This window comes from Eschrichtius robustus, chromosome 1, assembly GCF_028021215.1.
Source record: "Eschrichtius robustus isolate mEscRob2 chromosome 1, mEscRob2.pri, whole genome shotgun sequence".
NCBI lineage: Eukaryota > Metazoa > Chordata > Mammalia > Artiodactyla > Eschrichtiidae > Eschrichtius > Eschrichtius robustus.
Genome location: NC_090824.1, coordinates 127,575,426 through 127,603,396, shown reverse-complemented (window position 1 = coordinate 127,603,396; position 27,971 = coordinate 127,575,426). Strand labels below are relative to the sequence as shown.

Genomic DNA, 27,971 nt, shown 5'->3' with positions numbered 1-27,971 from the left:
AGTGTGGGATGGGTCGGACGCCCGAAAGGTGGGGATAGACGTGGGTGGGCGGGACCTGGGAGAGGCGGGTCCGGTAGGCACCGCCCAGGCTTTTGGCGCCAAAAGCCAAGGACTCTTCTCGCGAGAGTCTCGCGAGATACACGGTTTCCCGGCCGCGCGGAGCTCTGTGCTGTGGGTGCTGCAATCTGCTCGAGGTGAGAGCGGGCTGGCGGGAGAGTGAAGTTCCCAAGGGGAGAGCTGGCCGAGGGAGTCAGGCTGGGGAGCGGGGATGCCAGGAAGTCGCAAGGAGGGAGTGAGGAAGCAGGAGGACATGACTGAGATGGACCTGGGCTGATCGGGACTGGAGAGGAAGGGAGGCCTGACCGGCTGCGACCTGTGCGGAGAGGAGGTCGGTGGGGACCAGGGCCGGCGCTTTTACTTCTTGTTTACGTTTCGGGTCTGTCTCTCTCTAAACCAGGCCTTTTAGTGAAAGGGAACGTGTGTCAGATACATCTTTATATCTCCAGTTTCTGTACCGGGGCTTCTAAACACTGGAGGCGTCCTGTGAATGTTGAATGAATGAATGAACGTGGTTGAAGTGAGAGGACAGACAGGGGAGCGAGGATGAGGGGAGGTCGGAGAAGAGGGATGGGATGGGAAGTTTTGTGGTTTTAGGGCTGGGTAGCAAGGAGGTCGTCGGGTCAGTTTGGTAGGACTTCCTGGCGACAGGGACTTCTGTTTTGGTGACTTAGAAAAAGTTGGACATTGGACACCTAAGGGTCTGGGAACGAATTTGGATATTAAATTTCTTTGTTACCTTCACTCTTCTGCGAGTCTGAGGACTAGAGGAGGAAGTGAAGAGACCTTCACAAATGTCTAAAAAGAGACTAGGCAACCATTGTCAAGAAGTTAAAGACAGAGCTATCTTATTCACTACAAGTTTACTGACAAGTCCTACCCCAGGCTTGGCTGGTTCCTTGCATTGCATCGTTACATTTAATATAGTTTGTGCCCTGTTATCTCATTCATAGCTCCCTGTTGGCCTCAAAGGTGTGAGCCCTATTTCTTCCCAGAGGCTTAACTATTGATAGAGCGCGGCCAAAAAGTTCGTTCGTTTTTTCTGCAAGCTGGCTCTAGTAGCGCTTCTTAGTTGTCTTTCACTTCATTTGAAACAATGAAATATCAACGTGCATTTTAAAAAAAACTTATCAAAATTGGTGAATTTTTGTGTAGCCATTTTAATATTGAAGATGGAAGAAAAAAAGCAACACTTTTGGCATAATTATGCTTTGTTATTTCAAGAAAGGTAAAAATGCCACTGAAACATAGAAAAGGATTTGTGCAGTGTATGGAGAAGGTGCTGTGACTGATCGAACGTGTCAAAAGCGGTTTGCGAAGTTTCGTGCTGGAGATTTCTCGCTGGGCGATGCTCCACGGTCGGGTAGACCAGGTGAAGTCGACAGCAATCAAATCGAGACATTAATTGAGAACAATCAAAGTTATACCATGTGGGAGATAGACATACTCAAAATATCCAAATCAAACGTTGAAAATCATTTGCACCAGCTTGGTTATGTGAAGCGCTTTGATGTTTGGGTTCCACATAAGTTAAGCGAAAAACCTTCTTGACCATATTTCTGCATGTGATTCTCTACTTAAACGTAAAGAAAACGTTCCGTTTTTAAAACAAATTGTGATGGGCGATGAAACGTGGGTACTGTACAATAATGTGGAATGGAAGAGATCGTGGGGAAAGGGAAATGAACTACCACCAACCACACCAAAGGCTGGTCTTCACGCAAAGAAGGTGATGTTGTGTAGATGGTGGGATTGGAAGGGAGTCCTCCATTATGAGCTCCTTCCGGAAAACCAAAGATTAATTCCAACAAGTACTGCTCCCAATTAGACCAACTGAAAGCAGCACTTGACGAAAAGAGTCCAGAATTAGTCAATGGAAAACGCATAATCTTCCATCAGGATACCACAAGACTGCATGTTTCTTTGATGACCAGGCAAAAACTGTTACAGCTTGGCTAGGAAGTTCTGATTCATCCACCGTATTCACCAGACATTGAACCTTTGGATTTCCATTTATTTCAGTCTTTACAAAATTCTCTTAATGGAAAAAATTTCAATTCCCTGGAAGACTGTAAAAAGCACCTGGAACAGTTCTTTGCTCAAAAGGATAAAAAGTTTTGGGAAGATGGAATTATGAAGTTACCTGGAAAATGGCAGAAGGTAGTGGAACAAAATGGTGAATATGTTGTTCAAAAAATTTCTTGGTAAAAATGAAAAATGTGTTTTTCATTTTTACCTAACCAAAGGAACTTCAATATGACCTTTAACTGCCTTTCCAATTTTGAAAACCTATGGTTGATACTTTGTTTTGTTTTTATGTACTTGTGGTCTTGGAAGTTTAGAATTGGAGAGACTTTGGAGATCCTCTAGCTCCAGTAGTTTTACAGTTTTGGGGAAGCTTTGGAATTCTTCATTCCTCCATTCAACAGTTATTTCTGGGACTTCCCTGGTGGTCCAGTGGCTAAGACTCCGCGCTCCCAACGTAGGGGGCCCAGGTTTGATCCCTGGTCAGGGAACTAGATCCCACATACCGCAACTAAGAGTTTGCATGCTGCAACTAAAGATCCCGCATGCCGCAACTGAAGACCCCATATGACGCAACGAAGGTCCCACACACAGCAACGAAGATCCCACGTGCTGCAACTAAGACCCGGCACAGCCAAATAAATAAATAAATATTTTAAAAAACCCCAAAAAACCAAATTCTTTCTTTCTTTTTTTAGTGGCCCATTGCAGTTATTAAATCCTGCTAGACAGAAATTACAAGTATCATTGCCATCAGAACTCTCCCTATCCATAAACTCAGGAACTGAACAGATTCAGATAATTTTTTGAGATATCTTTCCTTCATGAACTCTCATGTTATCCCAAACTCAGGAATCTGATAGATTTGGATAATGCATTACACTACCCATGACCTGAACTCACTAAAAATAATTCTCACTATCTGAATTCAGGAAACACATGGATAGTGAGGATTCCTGGGCTACCTGCCCTGGCAGTGAAATGAGAAAGCTCAATTGGCCACCTCAGTTCTGTTCTCTGGGGCCACCCCCTTGTTCCCCTCCTCCAGGGTCCCAGCCTTGCCCTCCAGGAGCCCCTTCCCTGTGCATTTCCCTCTTGGCCACATTTGAAGTCGGTGTTAGGAGGTGTGCCCTCCTTTGGGGCTGTAGAACTGCCCAGGTTTTCTGCTAGTTCAAGTTGGGAGGACCAAGATCAACAACTATTTCTTGAGCACTGGCTGTATATCAGTTTTGGGGCTACAGTAGAGGAGCACCGAGACCCACCTTGTCATTGCCCTTTTAGAGCTACAGTCTATTGTGGGAGACAGACATTAATCAAATAATCATACAAATAGAGCCTAATATTGGAACTGGGTAAGTGCTACAAAACTTGTACTTGACATTTTGAATGCTTGTTATAGGAGGATTTAATTTAGGAAAACTGGGGGAGACTTTTCTGAGGTGACGGTTGAGATCTGAAAGAGATTAGGAGTCAGGGAGGAGCCTTCAAGATAGGAAACAGCTTTTGTAAAGGTCTAGTGGCCTGAGGGATAGAAAGAAAAAGCATGGAGAATGGTGTGAAGTAAGTCTGGAGAAGTAGGAAAGTGCTAAACCCTGCAGGGCCTTGGGAGTTTTATCATTATCCTAAGAGCAGTAGGAAGCCATTGAAGTATTTAAGCCTAGCAGTAATGTGATCAGCTTGACATTTCCAAAGGTTCAGTTTAGCTGTAATATGGAGAATGGATTGAAAGGGCAAAAAGGATAGGAGTAATGGAGTAATCCAAGCAAGAAGTGTTAGGAAGTGGTTGTGGAAATAGGGAGAAATAGACAGACTCAAGGGATAATCTGGAAGTAAAATGGACAGGGTATTTAGGATGGGGGAATGAAGTGTTAAGGATGACTTGCAGGTTTCTGACATAGAGCTGGATATGTGTCATTCATTGAATTGGGAAAATTTAGAAGGCTGGTTTTATACATGATGAGTTATAGGTGCCTTAGAGAAATTTTAGAGCTGTAAAATGAGAAGTAGGGATTTAGAGCTCGGATTTGATGCTCAGGTGGAGATAAAAAATTAATGGGTCATCTATAAATTAGAGCCATGTGCATAACTGAGTGAAGAGGGCCTAGGATGAAGTCTTGGATACTAACTGACCAGGCTAGAGGAATATGAATCTGCAAAGAAGATCCAGGAGGAGTGTCCAGGAAGGGAGGAAAGCCAGTTGAGTACTGTGTTTCAGGAGTCAACAAAAACACTTTTCCAGAAAAAGGAACTGATCAAAAGTGTCAGATGTTTCTGAGAGGTCAAGTAAGATGGTACTGAAAAGCATTCTTTCAAGTTACCAACTTAAGGATTATTTCCATTTCTGCAAGGGAAACCTTACTAGAAAACCAGTATGTAAACAGTATTTTTATTTTTATTTTTCCTTTTTCGGCCCCCCCGCACAGCTTATGGCATCTTAGTTCCTGGAGCAGGGATTGAACCCGGGCCCTCAGCAGTGAGAACACAGAGCCCTAACCACTGGACTACCAGGGAATTCCCAACAGTATTTTTAAAAGCTTCTCTGGTTGAAGTGGGGTTGAGGTATTGTACCCTGCCTATTTCACACCCCTTTGGACCACAGTTTGAAACCCTCTGAAAAGTTAAAATCATCATTTTATGGTGGGGAAACTCAACAGTTGAGGTAAAATGATTTGCTCAAAATCATATAGTTATTTAGTGGTAGGGTCTACATTAGAACTCAGTTCTTCTAATTTCTAACTTTGTTCTTTTTTCCATAACTGTTGTTATCTTCTTCACTTTAGTTCATGATGTGTGAGTTTGAAATATGGTTTAACTGACTGAAGCACATGCATTTTGCTGCAAGTGGAACTTAACTGTGTAATAAGAAGACTACTTGGATGCATAAACATGTTTACTTTTTTTCCCCCCTAGAGGAAAAGATGCTAGAACCACAGGAGAATGGCTTGATTGACCTACCAGATTATGAGCATATAGAAGATGAAACTTTTCCTCCATTCCCACCTCCAGCCTCTCCAGGGAGAGAAGATGGTGAAGGAGCTGAACCTGAAGAAGGTCTGTATAGGGTTCCAAAGTGGTGTCCATGTTCAGCTATCCATCTAACAGCTTAGAAATGATACATTTTATAAATGAGGCTTAAGTTACTTAAGTAATATTAAATCTTGGTATATTTCACCAGAGTTAGGGAGAGGAGCACGTGTTCCTGTACCTCCAAAGAGAACAGTTAAAAGGAATATACCCAAGCTGAATGCTGAGAGGTACATTTACTATTTCCTTAAATATTTATACTTTTCTTTCCGTCATTTTTTCCCTCTTATGTTACAAGCTTTTGGTTGGGATGATTTGGAGATCAGACATTTTTCTCAGTTCAGTAGTTAATATTTTTTTCTTCTTATGGTCTTGGTTGGGCCTTGATGGCTTTAGCAAACTTGAAATTTAAAACATATTTCTATTCACAGATTAATTTCAGAGAGAGGGCTTCCAGCATTAAGGCATGTGTTTGATAAGGCAAAATTCAAAGGTAAAGGTCATGAGGTAAGAAATGTCTGATTTTTATTTTAGACCTTTGTTTTTTAAAATATCAATAAGACTGTGGGCCCATTATCATGTTCTTAGGAATCTTAGAATGTTTCACAGATACCATCATTCATCATCATATCTCTTTAGAAACTATGATGTAGTAGAAAGGACACTATTTGAAGACATTTAGGAACTGTAAATCTCTGCACAACTGTACGTTTAAAAATTCTCTTTGAATCATGTAGCGTGCAGATACAATTTTTTGCAGATGAAATCTTTGTAGAGCTTTGCAGTTTATGAAGTATTTTCAATTATATTCTTTAATTATCAACCTCTGGGGTAGGTGTTGGTCCCATTATCTAGTGAAGGAAACTGAGTTTTAGAGTTGTAAGCCTCCACTGCCAGTGGTTAAGGGCAGAGCTTTGACTTTCCATTGCAGGGCCCAGCTAGAGTAGCATTAACACAGCATGAACATGATCTTGGTGTGGTATTCAGGATAGTTGGAAACAGGGAAGCAGCTGGAGGCAGACAGCAATTCAGAGGCTATTTCACTACCAGCGGAATGAGGTAAAATAGCCTGGATAGGGTAATAGTAGAGGGATGAACAACATATAATACTTGGAGGTGATTGGGAGGTACAAAAGTAAAAATTAATCCCAAGATTTCAAACCTGGGAGGCTGAAAAATTGTAGTACAGTTGCTTAGTTTCGGTGGACAGGAAGGGAGAATATAAGCCTGTGTCCTATTTTGCCACAGAACTAAACATAAATCAAGATTTTTAAAACCATGCCCCGCTTGGTTAATTCATTGCTCTTATTGAAATTTTCAGGTAGTAGTGATGAATTGGTGCTTTGAATTTATGACGTCTTCATCATTTTCATAATAAGTACTTTAAAAGATAAATAAACTTATACGAAGGATAAATATTTTGTGTTCCTTCACTGGGTGAGGTTGGGCTCTGAGTTTGTCTAGTCTTCTGTACTTTGCCTTTGAAAATTCTACTATTTTCTAACGAAGCTGAATCCTGGATGCTTTTCTCTCCATGTATGACTTGGGACTTCACACTGTATTTAGGTATTTCTCTTCTCTGTCCCTTGGGTCTAATGTGATATTGTGAGGTGGCTGATCAGCTACCCCAACAACTGGAAAATGGTCATAGGTGATTGAACTTTTATTTTAAATTAAAAAAAAATTTTATTTTATTTATTTATTTTTGACTGTATTGGGTCTTCGTTGCTGCACGCGGGCTTTCTCTAGTTGCGGCAAACAGGGGCTACTCTTCGTTGTGATGCGCGGGCTTCTCATTGCAGTGGCTTCTCTTGTTGCGGAGCACGGGCTCTAGGCGCGTGGGCTTCAGTAGTTGTGGCTCGTGGGCTCTGGAGTGCAGGCTCAGTAGTTGTGGCGCACAGGCTTAGTTGCTCCGTGGCATGTGGGATCTTCCTGGACCAGGGATCGAACCTGTGTCCCCTGCATTGGCAGGCAGATTCTTATCCACTGCACCCCCAGGGAAGCCCGATGATAGAACTTTTGAAAGAACTTTTATCTTTATCAGAATGAGAATGAAATGACATTATGTTCTCAGCATTACATATTGAGTTATTGGTAGAGTTGATTGTTTTAACCATTAGCTTCTTAGACAAGGTCAAATAGCACCACAAACAATAATTGCCAACATTTGAGGACTTGTTTTGTGTCAGGCACTTTACTTGTATTACTTAATCCTCCTAACAACCCAATGAGGTATGTATATTCTCGTTTTATTCATGAAGAAAAAGGCACACAGAGGTAAAGTGATTTGTTCAAAGTCACACAGCTATTAAGTGGTAGAATTTAGATTTGAATCTATGCAGTCTGATCCAGAGCTTTTAACCAGTCTCCTATTTTAAAATACTATAAGAAAATGTAAAAATATTGTACAGTGAAATCAGGAATTTGGAACTTTTTTCATTTATTACTCCAGTTTATTAAACTTTGTTTTTCATTTTCATTAAAAAATTTTTTTAATGTTAAATTGAAATTTCAAATATAGAGAGGTATTGTGGTCTGAGAATGTTTACACTGTTGTTGCTAGTCTTTGGTACTTTGCCCTTGGGATTTCTGAATATATTTTCACAGAGCTGATTCTCAGTGCTTTCTGTACATCATTTAGAGACCTGTCAGTTTGTGTAGTTATTTCTAAAAGATATCTTGCCATGTTTTATTGAAGTTTATTTTCAAGTATTTATAGGTCTGAAAAGACACATGTGATTATCTTTTAACTTTTATTAAGTTTTCATACTGGGTTTCTTTTTTCCTCTGATGTTTAAAAATCTATCCAGTGCTGTTAGACTGCAGTCCTCTAAGCCAGCAGTCCCCAACCTTTTTGGCACCAGGGACTGGTTTCGTGGAAGACAGTTTTTCCCCGGGGGACGAGGGGTGGTGTGGGGTGTGGAGGATGGTTCAGGCGGTAATGTGAGCGATGGGGAGCGGCAAATGAAGCTTCGCTCTCTTGCTCGCTCACTGCTCACCTCCTGCTGTGCGGCCCGGTTCCTAACACACCGTGGACTGGTCCCCGGCCCGGGGTTGGGGACACCTGCTCTAAGCCCTTGATAAATACTTTTCTTCTTAAAGTTTCTTTATTAACCTTATAAATATAAAAGGACACCAGTGACTTTGGTACTCTTATTCAGTTCTAAAATCTGCTGACAAGGTCAGTTGTGAGAATGAGTCTTCTATTTAGCATTTTTATTTTTATGTTCCAGGCTGAGGACTTGAAGACAGTAATCAGACACATGGAGCACTGGGCGCATAGGCTGTTCCCTAAACTGCAATTTGAAGATTTTATTGACAGAGTTGAATATCTGGGAAATAAAAAAGAAGTTCAGGTAGGTGTTGAGATTATTATGAATATCATTCACAATGCTAAATTGTATAAGGATTAGTGAGGCTAAGTAGCTCTTTGGGGTCTTCATTTTCAGTCTTAGTAGAGAGAAGGAAAATTAATAGTAGCTATTTGAACAACTTTTTTTGAAACTAATAATAAAATCAATGACCGTTTTCCCCCAAATCTAAGTGAAAATATAAAAGTGTTTTTTATTTTCAGACCTGTTTAAAACAAATTCGACTTGATCTCCCTATTTTACATGAAGATTTTGTTAGCAATAAAGGTAAGAATATAGGTTTATCTACTTTATAATAATTTTGCTTTTAGAAATGGATCTAGTTGGGGTAGGCAGTGTTACAGGACTGGGTTCTTAGTCTATTTTGAGTATATAATTAAAGTACAGTAAATAGGAATGAGTTAAGATGCCTTGGTACATCTAGAATGTTGTGCATGATATTTGTTTCTTAAAGACATGGTGGTATGCCATTAAGAGATGTAAAATATATTTAGCCACAGAACATGAGCTTTTGAGAACTCATGATGATGACGCATTGATCCTTTGTAGTGCTTGCTAATAAAAATATATGACAAGATACAGTGTTCATATACATGTCCACCATTATAAAAAAGTGGCTCTGAGAAATTAGGCAGAACAATTTGATGATGAAATAGGTCACGTCTCACACAAGAGTACAGCTCTTGTATATAGGATTTTAATTAGACCTATGTGACTGTTCCTGGTATTGGTTGCATTTGTTAGTTGTACAATGCCAACCATAGGCAGTCACACACATCAAAACATATGGTTCCTGCCGACAGGGTCTGTATAGTTACCAGATTTTCTGTGCGATGGCTCCATACATGTTTGTTTTTTGTTTTTAAAAAATTTAATAGATGTAGCAGAAAATACAGGCTCCATATAGAATCCCCCAAAGTTATTTATAAACTGCTTTTAAAAGTGTGAAGGATTGTGATTTAAATAATCCAAGATTTAATTATTTGGTAAGGTATGGTACGAATTGATGGCATGGGATTTGATAGATGGAAAGGAATTAGTTATTACAGTCTAAATCCCACAACATATACTACTGGGTCAGTTAGCTTATTCATCGAACTTTTTGAGCTGCGTACTATGTGCTGAAGGTTCAGGGATAAAGATGAATGCGATCAGACCCCTTGCTTCATGGGCTAACAGACGGTGAACTAGTAACATGCCAGTAGTCTGCAAGGTGCTGTAATTGGAGATGAACAGGGGACAGTGTACGGGGCAAAGGAGAACACAGTTACTTTTACCTAAGGGAGGGGAAAGCTTGGTAAGAGAGGGGAAAGCTTCACAGAGGAGGTATCACAAGTACTTTGAATGATAAGCAGTAGAGGTTAGGCAGAGGTGATTTTGGATAGAGGCAGCCACTTATGCAGAGGCATAAATGAACATGGCACCATTCATGGAATTACAGGCAAGTTGCGGTATAGGGTACATAGAGGAGTCCTGTATCAGAGAGCCTTGTTTGTTGTTGAATCTGTTTTCTTTGTATCCTAAGAGAATAGTCTCCAGACCTTTTGCATGAGGCACTACAACAGTAAAAATGTTTTGAACATTTTATTTTTCTAATACATGTACTGCTGTACTGATACGATATATAATGTACATTTTTGATCTTAACATTACAGTTTTAAAGTAAGAACAATATGATTGAATATTCTATTGAATAATTTTTACCGAAAATTTTGGGCTAATACTTTTTGATCAGTGGTTTGAAGGTTTGGTTGTAGATTCAGTTTTTTCTCCCAAATCTTAGTTTTAACCTTTCTAAGATGCGTAAACCCAAATGGAAGTAGAGCATCATTAACTGCACTTAGTAAATCTTGGTATTCATCTTTCATTCTCACTCACCAGTGCAAGGACTTTTGTTGAAGTTTACTAGCAAATTTTCATCTGCCCCTTTTCAATCGTTTTACTTAAAATTAGTCAGCTTTTATATTTTTATATTTTTAGCACGTGTCGTCATGTCATTCCTCTGCTCAAAGCCCTGTAGTGGCTCCTTATTTCAATCAAAGTAAAAGCCACAGTCTTTATATTGTCCTACTTGGCCCTATAGAATCTTGTTTTTGTGTCCTCATTCCATTCCTCTTGCCTCCCTGACGGTATCTTTACTATTCCGTTGCTTCAGCCACACTTGCGTCCTAGCTGTTCCTTGAGCCTTCCCAGGCATATTTCTGTCTTAAGGCTTTTGCACTCTGCCTTGAACACTGTCCTTTGCCCTCCCTCCTGCCCCTAAATCTGCATGGCTAACTCTCTCACCCGCGTCAAACTGTTTTCAAATGTCAGCTCAGTGAAGTCTCCCCTACCACGCTGTTAAAATTGGACCCCCAGCCCCATTCCTGATTTCACTATGCTTTTTTTAAATAGCTCTTATTTCCCTTTAATTATTATGTAGTTTGTTTATCTGTTAGTTTATATGTACCAGAGTGATGGCATCCTGTAGCACATTGAATATTTCTGGCTTTAGCTTCTTTGCCGCAATAGCTTGCCTATGAATGTGGCAGTGAATGAATTTCATGTGTGGTTCTCATTTTTTTTAATGCCACTTTTATCCTAGTCAAAAGTGGTTATATTCACATGGATATTCTGTAAGACATTGTTTGTACTAAAGAGGTCATTTTCTGTTGAAGAGATCTTTCCTTTCATGGCTCACAGAAGAATATTGAATAGTTTTTTATGTATTTCATTACTATTAATTCAGAATCCTATAAGCCCTATAAGGCGAAGCATATTAGAAATCCTGTATATTGCATAATTGGTTCTAATACTTGTTTCTTAACTTTTCCAGCAATGTTTTCTAAATGTACTCCATCAATATTTCCTGACAAAGGAATGTACTTTAGTTTCTTTTTTTTTTTTTTAATTTAATTTAATTAATTAATTAATTAATTTATGGCTGTGTTGGGTCTTCGTTTCTGTGCGAGGGCTTTCTATAGTTGTGGCAAGCGGGGGCCACTCTTCATCGTGGTGCGCGGGACTCTCACTATCATGGCCTCTCTTGTTGCGGAGCACAGGCTCCAGACGCGCAGGCTCAGTAATTGTGGCTCACGGGCCCAGGTGCTCCGCAGCATGTGGGATCTTCCCAGACCAGGGCTCGAACCCGTGTCCCCTGCATTGGCAGGCAGATTCTCAACCACTGTGCCACCAGGGAAGCCCCTATTTTAGTTTCTTGACACATTTTTTTCCTTATCAGGAGGGAGAAGTGTATGGCTTTCACCATTAAGGAAGAAACCTCAAAAGGGGCTTAGATTGTAAAATGCTGGATTAAATACATGATTTTTAAACCTCACTGGTTTGTCTTTATGTTTTAAATGTTTTGCTAGTTGTGATGGTTTTTACTGGCATTAGCTAATACCTCACTGTACAATATGTACATAGGACATAGGACAAGAGTAACTGTAAACTCATATTTCAAATGGTGGTCTTGGTGATATGAAGTTTTTTTTTGCCCACTTGTCAGATCTGATGAGGTTATTTATTATTTTTTTAACCCCATAATGTGAATGATACAGAGAGAAGGTGAAGTGTCAGCTTTGCCATCTTCTTAGTTCTTGCTTGTACTTCTGTTATCTTCTACCTACAGGTGTTTTGTTATTTCGCAAATATCTTTTAAAGCTACCACTTGTGCATTTTGTTAGGGTTGTTTTCGTTAAAATAGATAGTATGTCAGTTTGCTTAACTGGGTAGTCAGAATTAGCTGTGTATCATAGTATGCTGAAATTAAAAAATGAGTGAGGACCCAATTCCACCCTTCCACAGTATGAGCTTGCTGTCTTGAAGGTAGCTTAGAGACCAGATGATTAGCTGTCATATGGATAAGTGATAGTTTGTCACTGCCAGTTCTTCTTTTAAATATAAGTTAGTAAAACTTAATTTTTCGTAATTCTTAAATGAAATATAAATGGAAGATCTAGTATTTACTTTTCATACCCTGTGGATCATTTTAGGAACATCCTACTTTGAGATAACAGGTGTACAGGGCTTTAAGAATTTATTAAGACTAATCATGTAGAGAGCACTGAAGTTTTTAAAAAGTTAACTTGGAAATATGTCCACAGATCTCTAAATTTCATCCCCTTTTTCACTTTGTGTCTCAGTTTTACCGTACACAAAAAATAGCCTATATAAAATCATTACTGTGTATCATACAGACAATATGGCAAGCTACTAAAATGTTTTTAATATAAAGCAAGGATAGGGCTTCCCTGGTGGCGCAGTGGTTGAGAATCTGCCTGCCAATGCAAGGGACACGGGTTCGAGCCCTGGTCTGGGAAGATCCCACATGCTGCGGAGCAACTAAGCCCGTGTGCCACAACTACTGAGCTTGTGCTCTAGAGCCCGCAAGCCACAACTACTGAAGCCCACACGCCTAGAGCCTGTGCTCCACAACAAGAGAAGCCACCGCAATGCGAAACCCGCACACCGCAAGGAAGAGTAGCCCCCGCTCGCCGCAACTAGAGAAAAAGCCTGCACGCAGCAACGAAGACCCAACGCAGCCAAAAATAAATAAATAAATAAATAAATAAAAAACACAACAAGGATATACTTTGGATTCTTTAAGTTCTTTTAGTAGCAACTAAGAACTTTTGCTTTCTGTTCATGCATGTTTTTAAACTAGTATTCCATTTGACTTAAAATGCCTCTTTAAAGTGATTAATAAATATTCCTTCTACTTGTTTGAATCAAGCATGTATTTGTAACATTCTCATACCTCAAATTGTTTCTTCAGGTCTGGCACCTTGTTGCTTTAAACTGGTTTTCAGTTAATAGCTGCATAAGCTCTTTTTCTAATTAGTTTAACACTACAGATGTACTAATTTTTTCTTTTCTACTGCAGATGAAGTAGGGGAAAATAATGGCCATGATGTAACTGCTACCGAGTTAGATCCCTTTCTGACAAACTCATCTGAAAGTGCAAAGTTCGCTTCTGAGTCTAGTAGAAGCCTAACAGAAGAACAACAACAAAGAATTGAGAGAAATAAACAACTGGCCTTGGAAAGAAGACAGGCAAAGCTACTGAGTAATAGTCAGTCCCTAGGAAATGGTAAATTTTATGCTGGATTTTATGTGCTACCATTAATATACCAAGGGCATGTTAGAAATTTTAACTTCTTTACTCTTCCCCAAAATAAAATACCTCTAGGAATAGATAAATGTGATATAGTATACTAAGCTTATGTATATTTGAGAGAGAGTGGGCGTGAGAGCTAGCTGGAATCCTCAAAGAATATATGAGTCCAGGACGGTTTTCTGGGTAGCTGAGTGTCTCTTAAAAAATTGTTTTAATCATTTAAAATTGATTCTGGATCTTTCGAAAACATATTCTTCCCTGACTCCTTAAAACATGTGACATATAATTTTATCTTTATGAGAATTAAAACATTATTGTGGTACTTTCCTAAACATATAAAATTCTCTGTACCCATTGAGGACTTTAGAGCCATTTATTGTGACATGAATAGGTCCAAAAATGCTTTTTATTGCAGCGTTTCACTTCTGTTGTGAGCTGTCATGTTTGATTTCTTGTTGATTCCCTTGTCTCTTTTAAAACTGCCTTAAAATTTGCTGTTTTTTAAACAGACTGTGGGTTTGGAAACTAGACAAGTTTGTTAAAACTATATTTAAAAATAATTGCAAATTGGTTTTGAATGAAGCACGCACAGTCGCATTTATCTTTGTCAATTTCCAATCCAGTTTTTTTCCTTTTGAAATGGGAAAATAGGAATTACAGTAAGTAGTGAAGATTACATGTTGTAAAACAAGTTTCACCCAAAATAATGAATTCTCAAGTGAAAATTATTCAGTGGTATTATTATGATTTTTTCCAGTTAGAATGAATTTAAATTTTTTCTTTTTTGTTTTAACATCTTTATTGGAGTATAATTGCTCTACAATGTTGTGTTCGTTTCTGGTGTTTAACAAAGTGAATCAGCTATACATATACATATATCCCCATATCCCCTCCCTCTTGCGTCTCCCTCCCACCCTCCCTATCCCACCCCTCTGGGTGGTCACAGAGCACCGAGCTGATCTCCCTGTGCTATGTGGCTGCTTCCCACTAGCTATCTATTTTACATTTGGTAGTGTATATATGTCCATGCCACTCTCTCACTTCGTCCCAGCTTACCCTTCCACCTCTCCATGTCCTCAAGTCTATTCTCTACATCTGCATCTTTATTCCTGTCCTGTCCCTATGTTCATCAGAACCATTTTTTTTTAGATTCCATATATATGTGTTAGCATACAGTATTTGTTTTTCTGACGTACTTCACTTTGTATGACAGACTCTAGGTCCATCCAGCTCACTACAAATAACTCAATTTCATTTCTTTTTATGGCTGAGTAATATTCCATTGTATATATGTGCCACATCTTCTTTATCCATTCATCTGTCGATGGACACTTAGGTTGCTTCCACGTCCTGGCTGTTGTAAATAGTGCTGCAATGAACATTGTGGTACATGACTCTCTTAAAAATATGGAACGCTTCATGAATTTTTGTGTCATACTTGTACAGGAGCCATGCTAATCTCTATCATTCCAATTTTAGTATATGTGCTGCCGAAGCGAGCATTAATTTTTTTTTTTAAGTTTCTTTTTTAAAAATTTTAATTATTTATTTATTTTTGTTTGGCTGCATTGGGTCTTCGTTGCTGCACGCGGGCTTTCTCTGCTTGGAGCAAGCGGGGGCTACTCTTCATTGCAGTGCACGGGCTTCTCATTGCAGTGGCTTCTCTTGTTGCGGAGCATGGGCTCTAGGCACGTGGACTTCAGTAGTTGCAGCACATGGGCTCATTAGTTGGGACACGCAGGCCCTAGAATGCGCAGGCTTCAGTAGTTGCAGCATGTGGGCTCAGTAGTTGCGGCACTTGGGCCCTAGAGTGCGGGCTTCTGTAGTTGAGGCTCGTGGTCTCTAGAGCGCAGGCTCAGTAGTTGTGGTGCAGGGGCTTAGTTGCTCCGCGCCATGTGGGATCTTCCCGGACCAGGGATCGAACCTGTGTCTCCTACATTGGTAGGAGGATTCTTAACCACTGTGCCACCAGGGAAGTCCAGGATGAATTTAATTTTTAACTTAACAAATGGATGTTTTATACTACCTTGTGAAAAATTTAATGAAGATACAACTATTGTTGATGTCAGTTCTTCCTTGCTGTCATTATCAAAGTTTACGTGGCAATAAGCATTTTAAGGCTCATCTTCTATTTATAATATATGACTTTAGGGGACTTCCCTGGTGGTGTAGTGGATAAGAATCCGCCTGCCAGTGCAGGGGACATGGGTTCAATCTCTGGTCCAGGAAGATCCCACATGCCATGGAGCAACTAAGCCTGTGCGCCACAACTACTGAGCCTGTGCTCTAGATCCCATGAGCCACACCTACTGAGTTCTTGTGCCACAGCTACTGAGGCCCATGCGCCCTAGAGCCCGTGCTCCGCAACAAGAGAGACCACCGCGATGAGAAGCCCGTGCACCACGAGAGGAGTAGCCCCCGCTCACCACAACTAGGGAAAGCCCGTGCACAGCAACAAAGACCCAATGCAGCCAAAAAAAATAAAAATTAAAAAAAAAAGATATTTATATGACTTTAAAATTTTTCAATAGAAATGAGTATCTTAAATGTTCTTTACTGTAGATCACTTTGACATATATCTCATAAGAACATTTGATTTTTAAAAACTTCTCTCTAGTAGTTGTGATTTTTTAAATGAGAACAGTTGCATTTGACTGTGATTCAGAAGTCTGAGTTCAAGACTTGCATTTTGAATGGATTTTATATATGTATAAAAATGGCTTTATTTGGAAGAAAGTTATTATAATTAATATTAACTAAAGTGATCGTAGATTTCATCTCTACTGGTTTAAACTTGTGAAGAAGTTTGTATTAGGTAAGATTGGATCAGGTGCTTGTAATGAATAATAATGATTTCTCTTGCAGACTTGTTAATGAACACACCCAGTACACAGACACCTGAAGAGGGTAGTACAGGTGAGGAGCAAAAGGAGGAAGAATCAAATGGATTTAACAAAGACCTTCTAGACAATCCACATAATGCTGCTGCTGCCAATACTGTAAATGAAGAGGAGGAATTAAAAATAGAGAAGATGCAACTGGACCAGTCCTTTTAAAATATATAATAGTAACTTAAGGCTTCATCTAGAAATATTACTGAGGTTGGATAGGCCTCAAATGAGAAAATCTATTAACTTGCTATCTTCCAAATTTGAGATGACTATGCATTTTGCCTACTTTGAGTGAAAATCCATATATAGTGAAACTTTTATAGATTCCTGTTTAAAATCTGGTATTATTTATAATTTATACTTGTTTCTTACTCACTTTCGTTGTCTATTTATTCTTAGTGTTTATTTTTATATAGGTATGACCTTGTAAAAATGATTGGTAGTTAATAAGTAGCTTCCACTGCTAGTGTGCCATTGAATGCCCTGTTTTTACTAAATTGGGTGGTGTTTTAAGATGTAAATATGTAATAAATGCTAATGTTCTTTTATTTTTAAATAAAAAGCTCACAAACTATCCCTAGAGGCTTTATAAAATTTTCTCATTGCTATTTAGTTCTACACTTTACACTTTTGGTAAAGTGTTCACAGTTGTTATATGTGTTTACATGTCTTTTGAGGAGTCACTTTAATACTTAAAGGGTCACGTGAAAAGCTAATATATTGCCTGGCCTGCATAGGTGCTATGGAAGTTCACATGCTCCTTGGTACCATACTGACTAGTTAGTTGGAGAGAAACTTGGCAAGTATAATGGGGAACACAGAGCACGTAGGGAGGATTCGGTGGAGATGCCAAGGATTGGGAAGAACATGTACAATAATATAGAAATGAAAATCTAGGAAATGAGAGATTTGGGAATGGTGAATATGAGGCTGAAGTGTTAGGGCCACATGGTGGGAGGACTTAATTGGAGTTTTTCCTGCCTGAGTTTATCAACTCGGTGGAGGGGTAATTGCAGATAGAAAGTACCACGTTGAGAATCAAGTTTAAAGGTTGGTCTGGTTCTTGGCAGGAGGTTCCCATGGGGGAGAGGGAAAGGCAAAGCTAGTTTTTACAAACTAGGACATGGGAAGGTTGCTTTTTGGGGGGAAGACTGGCAGAGCGATGGTGCTAAGTAACAAGTCTCCAGCAAGGGCAAGTCCAGTGCAACTCATCATCTGAGGAGAGGGTGGGAAGGGAGGTTTGAGAGAACAGACCTTACCCAGTGCACCCCACCCCGCTCCCTATGCCCTATCCCCAATTGGTGCTGGGGACAGCAGGGGTGACTGAGTCAAATGCGAAATAGGGAGTTTTAAAGTGGATACGTGGACAGGACGGAGCTCATTATCTGAAGGTGACTGAAAAGTTAATCTGGCAGATGTCAGAGGGGCCTATGACCCAAATGGCCCAGTGTAGCAATTACTGGAAAAATTAATACTATAAAAGAATGGATTTGAGACAAGCTAACCAAAAGTCAATTCTGGGTTTATTAACAAGACCAGCAACATGATTTGCAGAGCCACGATTCAGTATCTACTTATCTCTGAAAAGCCACTCTCCATAGTGACCTAACTGTACTTTATTTAATGCAACTTAAATTAATGATAAGAAAACATTTCACAAATATCTGAAATATCTACCCAATCCCACTCAGGGATTGGGTGACGTTGGGTGACGCAGAAAATTATATCTTAATGTTTAAAAGAAGGTAAAACATTCACGTAAGACAAAGGTCTTTTAATGAAGTAAGAAGAGTTTCATATTCCATAACTGTTGGAAACATCCAGGAGAGCTAGGTCTCTTATTTCCTCTAGAAGTGTGTACAGGCTTCTTCCCTTTGTTTGGCAATATTTTTGATAATCTTTCTCGATGACATTTACTTTGACTTCTTGAGCAAGCTGAGCTTCCTCCACAGATCTAGTTACTTCTTTCACTAAATCACTCTTTAGCAAGAGGGAACCCTGCTGAAAAAGTTCTGTATCTGGCATCATGTATGGTTTGTTGCTTATTATTTCAAGCCTTATTGTATCAGAATGGCAACGTGAGGCCTGTACAGATATTCTCACCTGTCATAGAGGAGAAAATGCATATTACTAAATCACAGTCTTTGTTCCTTGCAGTGAAAGCAATTCTTAACATAAATACAGACTTACTGTTACATGGTAGTATAAATACAGACTTACTGTTACGTGGTCAAACAAATGGAACGTAACAGATTCCCCTCCTGTCGTAGTAGAGGTGATTTTGTTTTGAAATCGTTGAAGGGATCCTGGTTTCCATTCAGAATGGCCATCTGGGCTCCATGAGGTCACCAAACCATCTTTATTTTTTAGATAAGCAGCACCTTTAATCCCAAACCTGAATCATTGTCAGAATAAAAATCCAGAGATATTCTTAGTATGCAGATTTTGTATACTTATCTAGAATGCTAGTTTTTCTTACAGATTAAAAACAACTTTTCCAAAAAAAAAAAAAAAAAAAGAACTTTTCATCTGATTTACCTCCAAATATCTATTTCATTGAGCAGATGGAAACCAAATGTTTTGTTAAATAACAAAGTAAAACTCTAAGACTGATACAGATGTACTAGATTCTAATATCCATTTATACTTACATAATGAATTATATATTATTACATTATGTACGTATGGTAACTACAAAACAGTTGCTAAAATAAATGCTTTAATAAATTATATCTAATGTACCGTTTATATACCATGTCTATACTTTAAGGTTAACCATGATTTCTTAACAACTCTTGTGCTAGAAATAACATACCTTGGTATAAACACAAGCACACCGTTTGTCCTAATTGAATAAATAACCCCATCAGATATGCAACGCTTCTCAGTTTCTGGGTCTTTGTCTTTAAAATACATGCACTGGAAGAGCTCTGTAGACTGCTTCTGAGAATGCTGTGCTGCCTGTAAGAAGAAGCACAACCCCAAAGCGTGATGATGGACTTCCCTGACATCCCCAGAAGAAACGTGATTCATATTCCCACAGAAACAATGTCTTTTAAAAAAGGCTAGGTTCTAGAAAACTATTAATACAAACATTCTTCTCTATTATGAATTAAGTCAATTTTGTGGGACCCTTTATCATTCCCTCAAAAATGTCTTAGAAACTTAATTCTTTTAAGAAAACAACTTGTTTGTTGTTTAAAAAACTGTCTCTAGTTCATTCAGGAAGAGGAAAAGTATCCAGGTCTATGTCTTACCTTTATTTTCAAGTCTGTCCTACCAAAATCCTGCTGGTAGAAGTGCAAATTAGAACTACTATTCTGAAGGGCAATTTAGTAATAGGTATGAAAGTTTTATTTGTGCAGCCCTTTTGACTCAGCAATTCATTATTACCAGGAATTTATCCAGGTAAAATGTGAGAAGTCTGTAAAAGTGTATACACAAGGATGGTTGTAAACTAGATTGCCTGGAACAGTGCTGCCTAACAACTTTCTGCAATGATGGAAACGTTCTGTATCTGTGTTGTCCCATAGGTAGCCACAAGCCACACGTGTCTGTTGGGCACGTGAAATGTGGCTAGTGTGACTGAGGAACTGAATTTTTAATTTAAACCAACATGACTAGTGGCTATAATGTTGCACAGTATCAAACTAGAACTCTGGATACAGAAAATAATATTAAACATTTAGGTAGCTTCCAATCTTATGTATCACCAAATGGTCTAGTTCTAAGCTGTACAACATTATGGCCACTAGCAACAATATAAAATAGAATGCAAAGCAGTTTCTAAAACAATGATGTAACTATATTGACATGGTGTGCTATCAATAACATGTTAAGTGAAAAAAGGCAGATTTCAAACAGCAGGTATGATTGGATAATTTTATAAATAAAAAGCATTGTCTAGAATTGTTATTATCTTTGGGTAGTAAGATGATAACCTTTCACATTTCTACATTTTGGAAAAAACATCTAACCCGTGGTAAATCTCATAAATCCACATTAAGTCACTTCAGAACATTTGTAAATGTATTGAGAGCTACTCAACAAACTTTATGATTTTTCATGTTATTTCATTGGTTGAAAGAATTCTAGAGTTTACCTTGCTAGAATATACGGTACTTCATTCCACTATACAATAAAGCTGATATTCTGTTAGCAAAAGAGATGATGGGTAAGAGAATTAAAAATTCCCTCTTACTCGGTTTCTGTTGTTGATATGTCTGCATAATTCCTCAAGATCTTTGTTGCTGAACAAATCTTCCTTAATTTCCATTTTCTTATCTTTTGAAATGGCTGCCATTAACAGTCGGTGTACTATAATATCTGAGTATCTTCTTATTGGAGAGGTAAAGTGAGTATATTTATCTAATGCTAGACCTTCAAAAATAAACCAAAAAATCAAAATAAACAAAAAAACATACTTTTTAAACAATTTGCTCAAGGTTATGGGCACACAGTAAAATTTTATCATTCACCATAGTGATGGAACTCTTCCTCGGCACATGATCCAGTGGAAAAATACAGTGCGTTAGACATGGCTTGTGTAGCCATTGATCGAAGCAACCAGTTGACAATGGGATCGTTGGGGTCATTTGCATTATCCAAAGAATCAGCCAGTGCTTTATTGGACCTGACAAAAAAATGTAAAAATTTTATTTAGTCCCCAGCAATGATTTACAAGTCAACCCTCTGAGAGGAACCCTTCACTCACCCTCTGAATACGTTCATCTGCCAGTAGTTAAATTTATTTTGGACACATTTCAGAAGCAACTTTTTTCAACTATAGAAATCTAGTTTGCGGGGCTTCCCTGGTGGTGCAGTGGTTAAGAATCTGCCTGCTAATGCAGGAGACACGGGTTCGAGCCCTGGTCGGGGAGGATCCCACATGCCGCGGAGCAACTAAGCCCGTGCGCCACAACTACTGAGCCTGCGCTCTAGAGTCCACGAGCCACAACTACTGAGCCCATGTGCCACAACTACTGAAGCCTGCACGCCTAGAGCCAGTGCTCCACAAGAGAAGCCACCACAATGAGAAGCCTGCGCACCGCAACGAAGAGTAGCCCCCGCTCTCCACAACCAGAGAAAAGCCCGTGCAGCAACGAAGACCCAACGCAGCCAAAAAATAAAAATTAAAAAATAAAAAAATAAAAAGAAATCTAGTTTGCTTTTGAGGTTTAAAACAAAGAAAGCGTGTCAGAATTCAAATACATTTCTTTTCTTTTCTTTTTTCTTTGCCACACTGCGTGGCTTGCAGGATCTTAGTTCCCTGACCAGGGATCGAACCTCGGCCATGGCAGTGAAAGCGCCAAGTCCTAACCACTGGACCACCAGGGAATTCCCTCAGATACATTTCTTAAGTACTGAAGAGTAATGTGCTGAACTTATGAGATGAAGTTAATGCTCAGCGCACAGTGGGTGGCCAGGTACTTGCTGAATTAAATTCCTAACACCCTTAACCTTAAACATCCTGTACAGGTCAAAGAATGGATTTTTTCTTTTTTTAAATCAAGAATTATTGAGCCAGGGACTCCCCTGGTGGTCCAGTGGTTAAGACTCCATGCTTTGATCCCTGGTCGGGGAACGAAGATCCTGCGTGCTGGGCAGCGCAGCCAAAAAAAAAAAAAAAAATTATTGAGCCAGAGAGAGTTAAAAAACAAAACAGAACTAAACCTGAGGTACACAAGTAAAAGAAACCCAGAAAAAGAAAACCTTTTTCTTTTTTTAAAGAGGGCGAGAGGAAGCATTCTATTTACTTACTTTTAAGTAGTTTTTTAAAATCCAGGAAATACAGAGTTATAATAACAATTTAATAATATACTATATAATTCAGTTCTGTACCGTAGCCTGCCAAGAGAAACGGGGAAGGAGAATGGAGGATGATGAAAGGAGAAGCAATGTGACAGAGTGGGCACTAATGTGAGCTTTCGAGTCTGACAGACATGGATTCCAATCCCGGCTCTGCCCTAACCAGCTACTAAATTATCGGCAAATTAACCTCTCCAGACTTAATTTCCCTATCTGTAAAATATGAATGAATGATCCAAGCTAACACCTGAAAGCCCTTAGCATGTGCGTCTGGCACGCACCCAGAGCTCAACCACGGACTAAACCAGTTAAGAGATAACTATCACCTAAAGAGAGAGGCAAAAAAAATCCATTTTCATAAATGAATAAAAGATATATTAATTAGCACCTGTTACTGACAACAAAATATTGAAAAAAAGAATCCCCTTTATACATCTCTTTTTAAAAAATTAATTAATTAATTAATTTATGGCTGTGTTGGGTCTTCGTTTCTGTGCGAGGGCTTTCTCTAATTGCAGCAAGTGGGGGCCACTCTTCATCGCAGTGCGCGGGCCTCTCACTATCGCGGCCTCTCTTGTTGCGGAGCACAGGCTCCAGACGCGCAGGCTCAGTAGTTGTGGCGCACGGGCTTAGTTGCTCCGCGGCATGTGGGATCTTCCCAGATCAGGGCTCGAACCCGTGTCCCCTGCATTGGCAGGCAGATTCTCAACCACTGTGCCACCAGGGAATCCCTATACATCATTTTTAACAGGGAAAATATTTTATCCTGGAGGTGGGGAGTAAAAATGTCTCATTCTACGGAGGGATGGTATAAATTTACCATCGGTGTGGTGTCTTATGATATTGCCACAGAGATAGGCTGCATTTTTAAAGTATTGAAATAGAGGATTAAGTCTTCGCGTTTGCCTAAGGGGCAGATGAAATTAAATTAAGGATAACAGGTTCCTTATTTTTATATTATAAACTGTAGTGGGTCAAAATTACGCCTAAATAAACTTGTTTTAATTTTAAGCCTCTAGGGAACTCCCTGGCAGTCCAGTGGTTAGGACTCCGAGCTTCCACTGCAGGGGGGCATGGGTTCTATCCCTGGTTGGGGAACAAAGATCCCACAAGCCACGCAGTGTGTCAAAAAAAAAAAAAAAGAAAAAAAAAATTGAAGCCTCTATACCTACATTATAGTAAATGAAGAAAGACAAGAAGTTTTCTATCTTTGGTCAAAGATCTGGCTGTCACATTTTAAGAACTACTGTAAGATCAATAAGTGTACAGCATCCCCTTCCAGTTCCCTACCCCCTCAAAAGAGGAATTACCGTGTATCTATGAAGAAGCCCTTTGCTTTAGCACACTCTCGGAGTTCAGAAAAAAACTCCTGGTGTGGAGGAGGGTGCCGGCGCAGCAAGGCCTGGTGAGGGAAGCTCTCCCAGATCTTCTTGGCTACCCAGTGGTTGGCCAGGATCATGCATTCAGCCACCGTCTCATGGACTTCCAGTGGCTGCTTGGGGATGAGGTCGTGAATGTTCTTCTTCTCGTCGAGCTGGATGCAAACCTCTACCCCTTCCAGCTCCAGGGCCCCGCATTGGTATCGTTTGGCTCGGACGTGGCGGGCTATGTCCGTCAGCTTTCTGATTGCCCACAGTAACTCCTCTAGCTTGGCTTGTCGGCTCTTCTCATCCAGGTCCCTGAATTCTGGAATATCATCAACAATGTCGACGTTTCCGTCCAGTAATTCCTGGGCTGCTTCATAAAATAGTTTGTATGCTGATCGAATAATGGTTCTGCCGTACCATACTTCCTTAATTTCATAGGAGGTTTTATCCAATTCCCACATGATGCTTACAGCATACCTACAAAACCAGTCACACTCACATCATTATTTAATTCTTCCATTTTTGAAATAAACAGAACTAGACTCTAAATGTAATGAAAAAAATGACATTGCTACAGGGTTCTGGTCCGATGTTTCAATCCAACACTCCACTGCTAAATCAAAAGATATTTAACATTAAAACAAGGTTAGATGAGGTTCTGGGGAGCTCTGAGCAAAACTGAAATAAGTTCACATGGAATGTTACAAACCTGACTTTACGGTTCTCCATTTTCCTTAGAACAGCATAGCACTGATAGAGTTAAGTCTACTGGGCTCGCTAGCAAAGAAGAGCAAAGCCTTTCGAATGCTACAGAATGACACTGAACTAGGATATCAGCCTTGATGGTAGGTTCATTAGCAAAAAGTTCACTTAGTAAAGAATCACTTTACCACCAAATCACTCTAACATTTACAACTCATATAAAAAACACTGGGCTAATTTCTTAATGTATAAAGAGCTCTTATATATCAATTACTAATAGATCAAGAAAGCAAAAGAAAAAGGGGCAAGAAACAAGAAATAGTTCACAGAAAAGGATATACAAATGACTGTTAGGCATACAAAAAAATGTTTGACTTTACTCATAGGAGAAAAATGCAAATCAAAACCACTCTAAGATACCATTTTTATTTTTCAAATTGGCAAAGACAAAAAAAAAAAAAAACACAACATATTGTGCTGGTAAGGCTGTGGGGAAACTAGCATTCTCATACATTGACGGAGAGAATATAACTGGTACAACCTCTGTGGAAGGCGATTTGGTTATTATCTATTTAAACACGAATGTATATACCCGTTGACACAGAAATTCCACTTCTAGGACTTTATCTTCCAGAGATACTGTACTTTTAAAAATGTGAAATGAGATATATTCCAAGTAATTCAGTACAGTTTTGTTTATAATAGCAAAAGTTTGGAAACAATCTAAATTTCCACAGATAGATAACTGTTATTAATATGGAATGATTTCCATATTAATGATCTCCAAGATACGTTGTTAATTTAAAAAAAAAGCAAGGTCTGAACAGTATATATATATATATATATATATATATATATACACATACACACACACACACACACACATACATACATATGGTCACCATTTGTATAACAAAGAAAGACCACATGTCCATAGGTACGCATGCGTGTGTGTGTGTTTATTTTTGAAATAACAGAAAATATATATTGGTCTTTGTCCCTAGCTCTTGATACAGGGCTTCTGAAACCCTTGTAATTTCCTGGGAGATAGGAGTGTCTTTTGTTCTAACGAGGAGACTCTGGGTGGGCTCCTGGATGAGGGCTGGTCACTGGAAAGACCAAGCCATGATTAGAAGCTTTCAGCCCTGCCCCTCATTCTCCTGAGAAGGGAGAAGGGCTGAAAATGGAGTTACTGATCGATCGTGCCAACGTGATGAAGCCTCCATAAAATCCCCAAAGCGTGAGGTTCGGCGAGCTTCTGGATTGGTGAACACATGGAGGTGCTGGGGAGAGTGGCACCCTTGGGCCTGGAAGCTCTGTGTCCTTCCCACATACCTTGCTCTACACATCTCTTCCATCTGGATGTTCATCTGTATCCTTTATCATATACTTTTATAATAAACCAGTAAATGTAGGTAAACTGTTTTTCTGAGTTCTGAGAGCTGCCCTAGCAAATTAATTGAACTTGAGGAGGGGGTCTGGGAACCTCTGATTTATAGCCAGTTGGTCAGAAGTACAGGTAAGAATGTGGACTTGCAACTGGCATCTGAAGTCTAAAGAGGGGGTCGTGGGAACCTCTAATCTACAGCTGGTCATTCAGAAGCATGCTGACAATCTGGGCTTGTGATGGTGTCTGAAGTTGAGGAGTGGGGACAGTCCTGTGGGACTGAGTCCTTTACCCTGTGGAACCTGATGCCATCTCTGGGTAGACAGTATCAGAACTGAATTAAATTGTAAGACACCCAGCTGGTGTTGCAGAGAACTGCTTGGTGTAGAGAAACACCTCCACACATTTGGTGACCAGAAGTGTCAGATGTGACGTGTTCCCTGTAAAGGCAAGGGAGACTCACAGGAAAGAAAGACACAGCAGGGAAGAGCTGGATTTTTCCCTACATAGGAAGGTGGAAAACTGAGGGGTTTTTTTGTTACAGTATTATGTCTAGAAAAATACAGAAGAAATTGGTAACTGAGGGAAAGTGGCAGGTAGGAGCCTTTCACTAAACATCTTTTCTAACGTATGAATTTTGGGCTACATGGTTTTATTATCTATTCAAAGACAGACATAAACTTTACAACAAATAAACAAAAAACTCCCTAAGATCATGATCCTCATGCAAAACAGCCTCAACCAGGGAACACATATGTGCAAAGGTATATACATTTGTTCCTAGACTTTGACTTGAAAAAGCCAACAAGAGGGAGAAGCAGTCTCACAGCTAGACAGAAAGAAAAGAGAAAGAGGAGCGGAAGGGAAGGGAAGGTGAGAGAAACAAAGCTGCCCTCAAATAAGTGGTGCAGCAGGGTGTAGAGGATGTAGGGGGAAAGCAGGGGTGGGGAGGCGGGCAGGAGAGAATATCAGAAAGAAGACGAGGAAGAGGCCACAAGCGAGAGCCACTAGTCACCACAGAAGGGGCAAGACAAGCTCTGATGATAAAAGTAACGAACAAACTCACCTATCAACGCCTCCCAGGAGGGAGCACACATCAGCGCTGAGGATGGAGGGCAGCATGTCATAGCGACGGTCCGCTAAGTAGTAAGTGGTGGCCCTGTGAATGACACATATGTAGGCACATGACCTTCAGCAGCAAGAAGCAGGACTGCTGACGGTACGGGCTGCAGTGAGGAAAATGGCCGAAAGCTCAGCATAAACTCCCCAAGGCTGTTGCTTTTTCATCAAGTGCAGCAGACTGGGTAATACAGCTATTCCCATGTTCCCACTTTTCTAAGTGATACCGCTTTGGGTTGAATATTCTTCCACTGATATAAAAGAGAAAGAAAAAGTGGTACGAATCGTAGTTGTACAAGAAAAATTAGAGTGTAATGATCAAGTATTTATATAAAATAGGATATTACTACCTGAAAAATTTAACCCATTTCAATTTAGAAGGAAACAACACATGAAAAGATTCTGTTAAAAAAGGAAAGGTAAATTGATCAAGGTACTACTTTTCTAAAGGAAAAGGGGAAGTGGACCTCAGTTTTTTTTTTTTTCCTGGAAGAGACTTCAGAATTGTTCCCAACTGTGAAATCTTTGTTTTAAAAATCTGAAACTAGCAGTTACAAAATACATTACAGTCACACACAATTGCAGTGCTGATTGCAAACAGCGTTACCTTGTTCTAGCTTCAATATCAATATAAGAATGCGATGCCACAAAGTGCGTCACGTCTGCGATGTGGACCCCGAGCTCTAGGTTGCCGTTATCCAAGGCTCTGACCGAGAAGGCATCGTCCACATCTTCACAGCCTCTGGGGTCAATGCTGAATACCAGATGGGTTTTCCTAAGGTCTTTACGTTCTCGTTCCTCTTCGGAACTCACCTTCCAGGGATTTTCGGTTGTGTTTACTGGCATCTCACACATCTGTACAAGGAGAGCCCCCAAATTCAGCAATTCACGCACCAGAAATTTCCTATAAAAATCCACTCTCTAACATTCTCAATGTGACCTCATGGAAACCCCATTAATTACCCATTACCTTCTGCAATTAACCTATGTTTGCTTTTGTTTGAGCAATAATTATTTATTAGGTGCCTAATATATGTCAGGAGCTGTGCTAGGCTCTGGAAAGATGGGAGTCAATAGGAAAGACACAATCCCCATACCCCTGAAGGCGCTAGAGTCGGACAG

At 39.7% G+C, this 27,971-nt stretch overlaps 2 protein-coding genes and 2 non-coding genes across 9 annotated transcripts in view; 2 read left to right on the top strand and 2 right to left on the bottom strand.

The window, feature by feature from the left end:
- Positions 1-118: 118 nt before the first annotated feature.
- On the top strand, positions 119-17,040 carry TIPIN (TIMELESS interacting protein). Of its 2 annotated transcripts, none has more exons than XM_068554059.1 (8): positions 119-194; positions 4,993-5,133; positions 5,258-5,336; positions 5,538-5,613; positions 8,340-8,462; positions 8,681-8,744; positions 13,342-13,548; positions 16,441-17,040. In XM_068554059.1, exons 2-8 carry the CDS (start codon positions 5,001-5,003, stop codon positions 16,629-16,631), a joined length of 873 nt encoding a protein of 290 aa, XP_068410160.1. In that variant the 5' UTR covers positions 119-194; positions 4,993-5,000; the 3' UTR covers positions 16,632-17,040. The 2 variants fall into 2 exon arrangements, with proteins under 2 accessions (XP_068410160.1, XP_068410164.1); XM_068554063.1 differs by lacking the exon at positions 119-194 and adding an exon at positions 210-388.
- LOC137752647 (small Cajal body-specific RNA 14) lies at positions 9,189-9,325 on the top strand. The gene has a single exon (XR_011071248.1). It is a non-coding gene; the product is annotated as a small Cajal body-specific RNA 14 (non-coding RNA).
- On the bottom strand, positions 14,977-15,078 carry LOC137778409 (U6 spliceosomal RNA). Its single transcript, XR_011076873.1, has one exon. It is a non-coding gene; the product is annotated as a U6 spliceosomal RNA (small nuclear RNA).
- Positions 17,041-17,967: 927 nt separating the features above from the next.
- DIS3L (DIS3 like exosome 3'-5' exoribonuclease) overlaps positions 17,968-27,971 on the bottom strand; it is a 34,186-nt gene continuing 24,182 nt past the window's right edge. For all 5 annotated transcript variants that reach the window (XM_068554054.1, XM_068554057.1, XM_068554055.1 and 2 more), the window contains 8 exons: positions 27,457-27,704; positions 26,797-26,889; positions 23,585-24,118; positions 20,945-21,099; positions 20,668-20,846; positions 19,282-19,427; positions 18,687-18,861; positions 17,968-18,569 (listed from right to left, as the gene is read on the bottom strand). In XM_068554054.1, the coding sequence (XP_068410155.1) occupies positions 18,261-18,569; positions 18,687-18,861; positions 19,282-19,427; positions 20,668-20,846; positions 20,945-21,099; positions 23,585-24,118; positions 26,797-26,889; positions 27,457-27,704 (1,839 nt within the window). In that variant the 3' untranslated portion in view covers positions 17,968-18,260. The remainder of the gene's footprint in view (positions 18,570-18,686; positions 18,862-19,281; positions 19,428-20,667; positions 20,847-20,944; positions 21,100-23,584; positions 24,119-26,796; positions 26,890-27,456; positions 27,705-27,971) is intronic.

Bases quoted from the DNA above. Each gene is read 5' to 3' on its own strand.
- TIPIN (XM_068554059.1), top strand. From the start codon at position 5,001: ATGCTAGAACCACAGGAGAATGGCTTGATTGACCTACCAGATTATGAG. The intron at 5,337-5,537 runs GTACATTTACTA...TTCTATTCACAG, and splicing joins CCCAAGCTGAATGCTGAGAG to ATTAATTTCAGAGAGAGGGC. The intron at 13,549-16,440 runs GTAAATTTTATG...TTTCTCTTGCAG, and splicing joins TAGTCAGTCCCTAGGAAATG to ACTTGTTAATGAACACACCC.